The sequence below is a fragment of the Hyla sarda genome, chromosome 4, assembly GCF_029499605.1.
Source record: "Hyla sarda isolate aHylSar1 chromosome 4, aHylSar1.hap1, whole genome shotgun sequence".
Taxonomy (NCBI): Eukaryota; Metazoa; Chordata; class Amphibia; order Anura; family Hylidae; genus Hyla; species Hyla sarda.
The window spans coordinates 338,439,669-338,452,528 of NC_079192.1; the positions used below are offsets into that span (position 1 = coordinate 338,439,669).

At 40.5% G+C, this 12,860-nt stretch overlaps 1 protein-coding gene across 2 annotated transcripts in view; it reads left to right on the forward strand.

Annotated features, from left to right (window-relative positions):
* RARS1 (arginyl-tRNA synthetase 1) overlaps window positions 1–12,860 on the forward strand; it is a 49,449-nt gene that overhangs the window by 25,157 nt on the left and 11,432 nt on the right. For both annotated transcript variants that reach the window (XM_056516488.1, XM_056516489.1), the window contains exons 9-12: window positions 1,662–1,766; window positions 10,475–10,653; window positions 11,178–11,287; window positions 11,543–11,648. In XM_056516488.1, the coding sequence (XP_056372463.1) occupies window positions 1,662–1,766; window positions 10,475–10,653; window positions 11,178–11,287; window positions 11,543–11,648 (500 nt within the window). The remainder of the gene's footprint in view (window positions 1–1,661; window positions 1,767–10,474; window positions 10,654–11,177; window positions 11,288–11,542; window positions 11,649–12,860) is intronic.

Sequence of the window (12,860 nt, forward strand, 5' to 3'; positions counted from 1 at the left end):
TGGTTTTACTTCCCTGTTTCTGAGATACAGGGATACTGCCCCCTAGATCAGGAAGGTTTGGGTCATTGCTCTAAGTCTACCAAAACTTCAAGATTGAGTCATAGGGCACCATTGTTCCTCTGATTCCTCAGAATGCTCTGATGTGTTCGGTAGACCTTAAAGGACGCAAACGGTCATGTCCTTATCTATCCTTGGTATCAGCGCTACCTTCGGTTCACTGTGTTTTTAAACAGGAAAATACTTAATACCTAGTTCTGTTGCCTCCCATTCAAAATCTCCTTTGTCCCCTAAGTTTTTACAAAACTCGTAGTAGAGTTTAGATATTCCCATATCTGGACAACTTCCTAGAAGTAGTGAAGTCCCAGAAGGAAATCCAGTCACACCAAACAACGTCTGATTCCAAGAAAGACAATCTAGTCCACAAAGTGTTGATCTTCAAAAGAAGTCTCAAGCTTCTATAGGGGATTGCATGAGGATCCTGGGCCTCATGACCTCCTGTGCACAAGCTCCCCTGCACCACCATAATTCCTGCCCTTTACTAGTGGGGTGAGAGAGAACGAACCCATTAGTGACTTAAAGAACACTGGAGTGTGTAAGGATTCCTTCAGCGACAAGGGAGTATCTTCCATCATGGTGCCATCATGAGAGATTAGTGGAAACTGAATTAACAGTAGGAAATCATTCCTTTTATTTGTACTTTTCATTGAGTATTTAGATGATCAGGAAATTTATTGCAAAGAATGATGTGAATGCTGAGCTGAGGGGATGGGTTTCAAATCCCCCCCCCCCCACCTCATGTTTACACCCCCTGAGCCTAGCATTTATCTCCCTTTTTGCAGTAAAGTTACCACCCATCTGACTATTCAATGAAAAGTGCACATAGTAAAACTCCTGTATCTCAGTAACAGAACATGACAAGAAAGTTTAAACAGCATTGAAATCGAGGCACCTGAGTCTATACAATGATATAAAAACACAATTTTGGACTGATCACGGATCCTCTTTAAAAGGGAGAAATTCCATAAACAAAAGTGAAAAATCAATCACCTGAGAAACCCACAGCCATTACAGCATGTCTTCCATCACCTGGGGCAGGCCGTAAAGGAGTACTCTAGTACAGAACATCTTATCCACAGGATAGGGGATAAATGTCTGATCCCAGCGGTCAGACCCCCTGCAATGGCCTGTCCGGCACTCCGGCTCTCTCCATGCACAGAGCGACCTCCGCTCTTTGCGCAGATTACTGTCGACCACAGCACAAAGTGGTGGCCAACACACCCTCCATGTATCTCTATGGGAGAAACACAAACGATGTATCTCCTGCTCTTCCAAAGAGATACATGGAGGAACATATGTTGGCCACTGCTTGATGCCCTGGTCAACAGTAATCTTTGCACGGAGCGGAGGTCGCACGGTGCGTCTCCGCGGTCTGACCCCCTGCCATCAGACAATGATCTCCTATGCTGTGGATAGGGTATAAGATGTTCTTTAGCTCCTGTGAGGTGTTTTTTGTTTTTTTCTTTTAGTCAGGACTCTTCACCAGAGTTCTAGTTAAGGAATGGAGGAAGCACTGTGAATCATAGGCAATAAGGTAATTTTTTTTTATTTTCCCACCTCCTTTAGATATCTTGTAATTTAAAGTTTTTCTATTTTACTTTAAGAATTTCAGAAAATTTATGATTGTCTGGATATTCGCATCATTGATAGAGGGGAATCTTACTACCAAGACAAAATGATCAACGTGGTGAAAGAATATGAAGAAAAAGGTGATATTTTTTTTTTTTTTGTGTGTTGTCTTGTAATTTAATGGGTCAAAATAAATTACCAGTGACCACATAAATATTAAGTCATTTAACACTATGCATTGTGTGTAATATGATAAACTCTCAGTAATTTTGAGGATCCTGTTTCTACTCTTTGTCATGCATAAAAAAAATGTTGAGTAATATTTGTCCCAAAAATTTATTTCTCTAGTCCTCCCCATCCATAGTGATGCCTCATCACCCCCCTTGCCATCACCCTGTAGTCCACCCCCCACGTGTCCTTTGATCACCCCCCCCCCCCATTGCCCCTCATCACCCCCTGAGATCTTTGCCCCTTGTCCCCCTGTAATAGCTGTGGCGTGCTGATTAGTATTTTTCAATATTAATCACCCGTCCGCTATCACCAGAGTCCGTGATCGTCACCCCTTGTCCCCAGAGAATGACGCCCGTGTCTCCTGTGGTATCTGTGGCATGCTGATTGGTATTTTTCTATATAAATCAGCCGTCTTCGATCACCGTCTGTCCCTGTGTCGCCTGTGATCGTCACCCCTTGTCACCTATTGTTGTAAAAAAAAAAAAAAAGTTAACCCACAAGTCACCCCTTTCCCATCACACTGTTGTTGTTACCCCCTGTTACAAAAAATAGAAATAAAAAAAAAAAACAGAAGTCACCCTTTTCCTGTCAACCCCAGTTTTTTGTGGTGTGTGTGTGTGTATGTATATATGTATATATATATATATATATATATATATATATATATATATATATATATGTGTGTGTGTATATATATATATATAATATATATGCACAACATGTCCGGCTCATCACTGCGGATGTATTTGCTGGAGGAGGCCTATGACTATTTGACCTCAGCAGACTCAGATGTGCCACCCCCAAGGAGGCGATGCAGGCAGGCCACTGCAGCGCCGTTATGTCACCTGGCCCCTCTGGGCTTTCTGAGCCTGGCCCCTCTGGACTTTCTGAGCCCTCGGAGCCCTCTGACCCCACATGGGTGGACCAAGAGGATTTTACACCCAAATCCCTGGGTTTACAGGGAATGCAGGGATGCAATTCCCATATGCTAGGTTGGCTGAAATGGACTTTTTAAGTCACGCTCATCTAGACCTGCTGTATAACACCTCAATGTACTGCATGGCGATGAGCATGACATGGTTTGAGATGATACTGAGGTTTCTGCATTATAACGATAATGCCGCATGTCCACCTAGAGACCACCCTAGCTATGATCGGCTATATAAAATTAGGCTCCTTATAGACCATCTAAATGCAGTGTTCCAGGCGACATATATCCCAGACAGGGAAATATCAATTGATGAGTACCCAGTGCACTTCAAGGGCAGTCTACAATTCCGCCAGTACCTGCCAAGCAAAAGGGCAAGGTATGGCGTAAAGATGTATAAGCTATGCAAAAGGTCATCAGGATACACGGACAGGTTCCGTGTATACGAGGGGAAAGACTTGGTACAAAGAAACTGGCTGTGCACATGGTTCAGATGGCCTTTATATAATGCCTTTGTCCTGTACAGACATGCCAGCCAGAGGGGGACGTTCTTGGAGTTCCAGGAGGTGGTCATAAGGAACCTGATATTTGGGGACCAGGAAGGGGCAGGCCCCAGCACTTCATACGAGTCCTCACGGATTGTGCCAGGGCAGCATTTCCCCAGTGAAATCCCCCACACTGGGAAGAAGGGGAGGACCCAAAAGAGATGCAGGGTCTGCTATAAAAGAGGGATCCGCAGGGACATTACATTCCAGTGCGAGACCTGCCCCACTCAGCCTGGACTGTACATCCCATGTTTTAGAATTTCACATATCTCTGCAATATTAATTTGATCCCTCTTAACCCCTTTTTACCACATCACATGCCACGGTTTGTTCTTAGTTAATTTTACCCCCCATTTTATCAAAATCTGTGGCCCAGTGTGCCACCAATTATTTTTCATTTTACCCCAACACCATTCCAGAAAAATATGTGGTACAGTTTGCCGCAAATTATTTTCATTGTATCCCAAAACCATTCCAACAAAAAGATGTGATACAGTAGGCCCTGGACAATCCTTCCCCTCTCAGCCATGCGATGTGCCCAGGCCACATAGACCATACCACAATTGGGTTTTGCCGTACCGAGGAGAACACATATAACAATTACTGGGGTGTAAGTCTCCCCGTAGTGCAACCTGGGCACAACATATTAGGTGCTGAAATGGCACATAGGTGTTGCAATCACAATTTTCACTATGCACAATCCCCAAGTGCATCTTCTTTTGGAAAACCTCTTTTTGGTCAAAATGCTCACTACCCCCTAAATAAATTCTTTGAGGGGTGTAGTTTTCAAACTGGGGTCCACTGTTTTAGTTCTACGGTTGGAACTGCAAATGCACATAGTGTGAGAGAACCCTGCTGTGTGCCCAAATACCAACTTATGCCCACATATTGGGTACTGGCATGTTCTGGAGAAATTGCCTAACAAAATTTGGGTTGCTAATATTCCTGCATTCCTTGTGAAAGTGGAAAAAATTGGTGCTAAACGTGCAAAATAAGCATCAAAATTTGAAATTTCATTTTCACGGCCTAGTTCTACAAACTGTCCTCAAACACCTGTGTGGTCAAAATGCTCATTACCCCCCTAAATGAATTCTTTGAGGGGTTTAGTTTTCAAAATGGGGTTAGTTGTGGGGTGTTTCCACTGTTCTGGTACAATAGTGAGCACTATAAACATGCACAGTGTGAAAGAGATTCAGCAAAATGTAAAAAGATGCTCCTATCCTTTCTTGCTTTGCTGTGTGACCAAACAGCGACTTATGACTACATATGGGGTACTGACATGTTCAGAAGAAATTGGCAAACAAAGTTTGGGGTGCTATTTTTGCAGTTTTCCCTGTGAAAGCGAGAAAAATTGTGCTAAATATGCAAAATTTGCAGCAAAATGTAAAATTTTATTCTCATGACCTAGTTCTAAAAACTTTCCTCAAAAACCTATGGGGTCAAAATGCTCACTGCCCCCTAAATTAATTCTTTGAAGGGTGTAGTTCTCAAAATGGGGTCAGTTGTGGGGGGTTTCCACTGTTCTGGCACCATGGGGGCTTTGTAAATGTGACATGGCCCCAAAAAACTACTTCAGACAAATTCTCTCTCCAAAAGCCCAATGTTGCTCCTTCCCTTCTGAGCCCTCTAGTGCGTCCACACAGCACTTTACATCCACATATGAGGTATTTACTAACTCGAGAGAAATTGGGTTACACATTTTTGGGGGCTTTTTCTCTTTCCACCCCTTGTAAAAATGAACAAAACGGGGCTACAAGAACATGTTTGTGTAAAAAAAAAAAATAAAAAAAAAAATAAATGAAGATTTTGATTTTTTTTTCTCCAGTTTGCTGCTATTCCTGTCAAACTTTCTAAATGTCAGTATTAAAACTTTGAGGGTGCAGTTTCTTACAGAAAGGCCCCTCAAATCCACTTTAAAAATAAACTGGTTCCTGAAAAAATCAGACTTTGAATTTTTCGTAAATTTTTTTTAAATTGTTGCTATACTTTGAAGCCCTCTAATGTCTTCTAAAAAGTTAAAAGATGTCAACATAAAATAGACATTGTATATGTTAATCAATATATCATTTATTTGGAATGTCTATTTCCCTTACAAGCAGAGAGTTTACCACTAACAAAGTAGAATATGTCACAAAAAACAATCTCTGAATCAAATTTATAAGTAAAAGCATCCCAGAGTTATTAATGCTTAGTGGTCAGATCTGCAAAAAAATTACCTGGTCCTTAAGATCAAAATGGGCTGCGTCCTTAAGGGGTTAAGAGGTAAATATATTGCCCTTCCTCAGCTTTAGACACAGTCTTTGTACATAGGTGATAATCTAAGTAAAATTTAATTTAAGTAAAAGCTCAGCATGTCTGTCAGACGTTTTTTATTAAAAAAAAAAAAAAAAACAGTAATACTCAAAAGTGTATGTGTCATGAACATAAACTTTTGAAGTTTTGATAGGTCGGGATCTGAGTGTTCTAACCTGTTAGTAAAGGAGTGGGGAAAGCAGCGTGCTGCCGCTACATTCTCTCCCCCTGCTTTTTGCCTGAGACAGAGGGCTTACATTATGTGACTGTCTCAGTCACATGGTTTAGAGCCAGAGAGAATGTGCTAAGTGCTTACTTCTCCCGACTCTCTCCAGCAATTTGTCGGGGACTAAACACTCAGACCCTGACATATCAAAGTTTTTCCAACACTATACCCATAAATATATACATTTTCCAACAAATGCACTTATTTACCAAGAAAACATGTTGTTAAAAAGTCTTCTGCCCCCAACACACACACACACACACACACTTTCTGCTTGATCGTTGAGATAACTGTGATATCCTGCTGTACAGTTTTCTCTCTATCCCTGCCTGTCAATGAGAAAAGAAAGCAACAATGTACACATTGGGGGAAATTTATCAAGTGCCCTGTGCAGCCACAGAAGCTCCGGATATATTGAAAGGCTGGCACCCCTAAATATATTAGGTGCTGCTGACAGAGACGGGCCTATACATGAGACCAGCATATGAAAGGCTAGTCTTAGTAAAGTGGCTGGGGACACGCACTGTAATATATACCTCATTAACAAATGAGAAAAAGCTGTAGCCTGCACTGGGTATTGTACAGCTGTGCTCCAGTGCATCGGGGGGAAGTTATGGAGTACAGTCCAGAGAATAAATGAACAAAATGGAGTGCTCAATCTTCGTGTAGCAAACAGTGCAGGTAAATATTGAAGAAGAGATGTCGGAGGCACTCGCCATTGCAATAAAATGCTGTTCTTTATTCTGTGCGGAGCAACAAACAGCAGGTGCATAGCGTGGGACGCCAACAGGAGGTGTGATGGCTATTTTGCGCTGGTAGCGCTTCTTCAGATCACACCCCAACTCACCTGTTGGCAAGGATTAAATACTCCTACTTGCTGATGTAGGTGAGATGAGGCGTTTACAAATGTGAATTACAAACAGTGCAGAAAAACACTACAAAAAATACACACTAAAAACAATTACCATGTGCATAGAACCATACAAAACTATAACCATACAAATACACTTAAATCTAGTCTGTCATTCAGACCCAGATTGCCTTCTGCCCGTGTGGGTATTATCCATCTTGCCTCCTGCTGCAGAAGCGCTTTGCGCTTATCGATCCCTTCTTTTGCACATACCCGCTCGATACCGAAGAACATTAGATCCTTTACATTATTACTGTGCATTTCTGCCATATGGTCTATTAATCTAGTGGACCCTTTTTTAGTTTTCAGAGAATGCACATGTTCTCTGAATCGTGTATTCATCGGGCGGATAGTGCATCCGATATAGAACCTCTAACATGTGCACTTTATGCCGTATACAACATGGGAGGTTCTGCAGCAGAAAGATTCTTTAAAACCAATTTGCTCGCCTCCTATGGGGATAGACTTGTCTGTGCACAAGTATCTACAACATGAACAGGTACCACAATGGTGGTTGCCTGGAGTAACTGAGCCGCACAGCCAATTGGTTTTAATGAGACTAGTTAATTTACTATGCACTACCAGGTCTCCAATGTTCTTACATCTTCTAAAAGCAATTAAAGGTTTGTTAGTTGTTGCCGGGGCTAGATCTGCATTGTTCAGTTATTGTAGACCTTTTTATTTTACAAGCTACTGGACTGTATTTAATTGCAAAAGAGAATCTATCCCGTCTATCCCTAGGCTCCTTTGAGTGTTTGGGTCTATACAGGAGGTCTCTCCGGGGGCATCTTTCTGTGTGTTTTCATTGCTTCTATGATAATTGAGGCAGGGTATCCTCTCTTTAACAAACGTTGCTATAAATTATTAGCCTGCGATGCATAATCTAAGGGGTCACTGTTAATACGTTTAAGCCTTAGGAACTATCTGTCTGGCATTGCTGTACGGACATCTTCCCGATGTTAGCTTGTGTAATGTAATAAGGCATTACATGCCATTGTTTTTTTTTATACCCGATCTAACCAAAACTTCCAAATATTCTAATTCATCGCGACCAATCTTCCATGTGAACCTCAGGTTCATGTCATTGGAAGAATTTAGGGCCGACATTAAGTCCTTAAAGGAGGACTCCGTGTTCGTCCAAACAATAAACACGTTGTCCATGAATCTCCTGTAACAGTGGATATATTTGAGGAATGGGTTATCTCCTAAGAAGATAAATCTTCTCTTAAACATGGCGCCAAAGAGGTTGGCCAGGGTACACGTGACCGCTGTACCCATGGCCACCCCCTGTTTGAGCAAACCATGTATCCTCGAACTGAAGTGTTACCTTTCCAAAATAAATTCAAGGGAGTCCCCAACAAAATCGCTATGTATTGGCTAATTTAATCGGATTCTTTAATGATCTCCTTAATGACTGCAATACTCATGTCCTGTGGAATGCTGGTATATAGACTCTCAATGTCAATAGACATCAAGAGACTATTCTCTGGCCAGGACATCCCTTCTAAAGTTTTCAAGAATTCAGTGGTATCTTTCACTAAGGATGAAACCTCTACAAATAGGGGGTGCAAGAGTCAGTCTATGAATCTGGAGAAAGGTTCTGTGACAGAGCTCACCCCAGACACAATGGGGCATCCGGGGGGGTTCTCTTAAGTCTTGTGGACCTTTGGCAAGAAGTACCAATGACCATTGCAGGGATTTTTTGGTAATAGCTTTTCTGCCATCCTTTTTAGATTATACACCTTTTTCCGTATAGGTTCTTAGTAATACCCCCCCTCACTTATCAAAGAAGCAATGAAAAAAAGCAGAAAGATGCCCCCGGAGAGACCTCCTGTATAGACCCAAACACTCAAAGGAGCCTAGGGATAGACGGGATAGATTCTCTTTTGCAATTAAATACAGTCCAGTAGCTTGTAAAATAAAAAGGTCTACGATAACTGAATGATGCAGATCTAGCCCCGGCAACAACTAACAAACCTTTAATTGCTTTTAGATTATGTAAGAACATTGGAGACCTGGTAGTGCATAGTAAATTAACTAGTCCCATTAAAACCAATTGGCTGTGCGGCTCAGTTACTCCAGGCAACCACCATTGTGGTACCTGTTCATGTTGTAGATACTTGTGCACAGACAAGTCTATCCCCATAGGAGGCGAGCAAATTGGTTTTAAAGAATCTTTCTGCTGCAGAACCTCCCATGTTGTATACAGCATAAAGTGCACGTTCTATATTGGATGCACTATCTGCCTGATGAATACACGATTCAGAGAACATGTGCATTCTCTGAAAACTAAAAAAGGGTCCACTAGATTAATAGACCATATGGCAGAAATGCACAGTAATAATCTAAAGGATCTAATGTTCTTCGGTATCGAGCGGGTATGGGCAAAAGAAGGGATCGATAAGCGCAAAGCGCTTCTGCAGCAGGAAGCAAGATGGATAATACGCACACGGGCAGAAGGCAATCTGGGTCTGAATGACAGACTAGATTTAAGAGTATTTGTATGGTTATAGTTTTGTATGGCTCTATGCACATAGTAATTGTTTTTAATGTGTAGTTTTGTAGTGTTTTTCTGCACTGTTTTTAATTCACATTTGTAAACGCCTCATCTCACCTACATCAGCAAGTAGGAGTATTTAATCCTTGCCAACACGTGAGGGTGGCATGATCTGAAGAAGCGCTACCAGCGCGAAATAGCTATCACACCTCCTGTTGGCGTCCCACGCTATGCACCTGCTGTTTGTTGCGCTGCACGGAGTAAAGTACAGTACTTTATTGCAATGGTGAGTGCCTCCGACATCTCTTCAGTAATATGTACCTCTGCTGCAGCGCTTTTTATTTTGAAGTGGCACAGGTTTGTGTCATAAGTTGATTGACAAGCATTAGGGAAGCATTCAGTTCTACACAAGAGGTTATGCAGACTTCTAAGTCAGATCTCTGTCACAAAGTCCAATAATGGAGGGCAAAAAAAAAAGGAGTCTGGTCCTTTGCAAATCAGATCCTGTTCATGTTTAATGTGGTCTGTCTGATGTCTATATATTCGCAGGATTTCAATGGAGAAAAACGTACTGCTTGCACATTTTTTCACCACTGAAGTCCCGCTATTTTGACAGATTCTGCAAACAGCTCTTTTTGAACGAATCTCCATTTTAGATGTGAACCTAGCCTGCATGAAAAAGTTCGACATTGACCCCTCTAGTGCCTTAGACCCCCCAGGGAGTAGTTATTTAGCAAGAGATATGTCAGTTTGTGTTGTCTAAACCTGGGTGTGTCCTTAAGCCAGATGCTGGTTAAATAGTGTGCAAAATGAGGTAGTTATCTCATAATTCAGGAGTTTAAAGTGTACCTGTCATTTAGAATAACTATTGAGAAACGTCAAAAGTTTTGATCAGTTTCTCAGTGCTTAAAACCCCACCGATCAGGAGAACGAGCTGGGAGGAAAATGCTTTACACCCTGGTTTGCAACGATCTCAGTAGACTTATAATAGAGAAGCCGAATGGAGATTGTTGAGAGCTGGGGAGTGATGCATGCCACCATGCGCTTCTCCTGATTGGTTGGGGTCTCGGCACGTAGAAATGTAATTACGTGATGTTAGCCTTAAAGGGCATGTCTGGTGATGGAAAAATGTTTGAAAAGGGCTCTGACTGCTTTAAAAAATATATATATATTAATAAAAAAAATATACATATATGTAATTGTTCTGTACATTTTTTAGGTCTTGTTGAAGTGGATGAAGGAAGAAAAGTTGTATTTCCTCCTGGTTGCTCAATACCTCTCACTATAGTGAAATCCGATGGAGGGTTCACCTACGATACCTCAGACCTGGCTGCTATAAAGCAGAGATTATTTGAAGAGAAGGCAGATATTCTCATCTATGTTGTGGACAGTGGACAGGTGAGGCCTGTAGCTGTTCAACAGCTTTTATCTAATATATTTAGGATCTATTTGAGCTTGGAAAAAGGCCTTCCGAGTACATCACACATATAGATGAAAGCCTTTTTTTCCCCCATTTTAAGACTTTTGGAATGTTGGTTTCTTTTTCATATGTAGGGGATACTATGTAACTATGTAGAGTACACGACCGGATACAGAGCTGCCTACTTTTGTATAGTGTGCTGCCTAACAGATGCCAGAAATTACATTGCATACATTACCTACAGCAGATGATGTGCTATAGGTAATGTGCTGTGACCATTATGATCATATGTTTATGAGAACACATTATAGAATAGCACAGTTACATTTTAGATGGATAAATAGCTTGCATGGAGCCAGTAATGCTGTATGAGCTGTTATGACTACTATTTGTAAGGTGAAGGAGGAACATATAAGGAAACATTATGCTATATAGAGATGCTAAATATGAATTGCAATGGCCAGGTTTATTGCCCATCTCATGTCGTATATTCTTTTTCCAGGGTATTCACTTGCAGAATGTGTTTTCAGCTGCTCAGATGATCGGTTGGTATGATCCAAAAGTTACCAGAGTAGAACATGCTGGATTTGGGGTTGTTCTTGGAGAAGACAAGTGAGTTATTTAAACTAAAAATATTTTTTAAATATTAATCATTTAACATGTAATGTAATATTTTATACATTGGTATGAGAAGAAAATGAAATCATTGTATTAGTTTGTCCCCATCTGGTTGTATCATGCAATACAGTTTATCCTATAGAGTACTGAAAACTATTATAGGATTGTATACCGTCTTGTACCAGAATTCTAAAACCTAAATCTAAACCAACAGGTATTATTCTCTTCTGACCCATTTGTGTATTTCAGGAAAAAATTTAAGACCCGGTCAGGTGACACTGTTAGATTAGTTGATTTGTTGGAAGAAGGACTGAAACGCTCTATGGACAAACTGAAGGACAAAGAGAGAGATAAGGTAGGTTGTGCTATTTCATCATGAAATAAGGAATTTAAGGTGGCCACACATCTTCAATAACTGTCCTACTGATGCACATGCTTTTTTACATATACACGTGAGTGTTTTCAATGGGAAGAGGGAAACAAGCAGCTGCCAGACTCTTCTCATTTTTATCTTTAAAAAGATCTTGTGGTAGGAAATTAACCCCTTAAGGACTCAGCCCATTTTCACCTTAAGGACTCAAAACAATCTTCGTTTTTGCACTTTTGTTTTTTCCTCCTCACCTTCTAAAAATGATAACACGTTCAATTTTGCACCTACAGACCCATATAAGGGCTTGTTTTTTGCGTCACCAAATGTACTTTGTAATGACATCACTTTATTTTTATAACAAAACAAATTTGTCGGGTGAAATGAAGAAAAAGATGCCATTTTGCTACTTTTTAGGGCTTCCGTTTCTATGCAGTGCACTTTTCTGTAAAAATGACTTACTGGCCCAGATTTATCAAACTGCATGAGAGAAAAAGTGGAGAGATATTTCCACAGCAACCAATCACAGCTCAGGTAACGTGCTATGGAAAAGTGGAAGCTAAGCTGTGATTGGTCGCTGTGGGAAAATCACTCCACTTTTTCTCTCATGCAGTTTGATAAATCTGGGTCATTATCTTTATTCTGTAGGTCCATACGGTTACAGGGATACCCAGTTTATGTAGGTTTTATTTATTTATTTTACTACTTAAAAAAAAATTATAACTGCATACACCAAAATTAGTATGTTTTAAAATGGTCATCTTCGACCCCTATAACTTTGTTTATTTTTCTGCATAATGGGCTATATGAGGGCAAATTTTTTTGCACCACTGTAGTTTTTATCGGTACCATTTCCGTTTTGATGGAACTTTTTTATTAATATTTTTATGGTATATGAAGTGACCAAAAATTCACAATTTTGGACTTTGGCAATTTTTTTACGTAAATGCCATCGGCCGTGCAGTGTAGCTAACCTTATATTTTAATAGTTTTGACATTTACGCACGCGGCGGTACCACATGATTATTTTTTTTTTTTTATTACATTTTATTTAAAAAATAAATAGGAAAAGGGGGGTGACAAACTTTTATTAGGGGGAGGGGCTTATTCTCATTTATTCTTTTATTACTTTTTTTTACTACTTTTTTTATATTTTTTTAGCCCCCTTAGGGGGCTATACCATGCAATCTTCTGATTGCA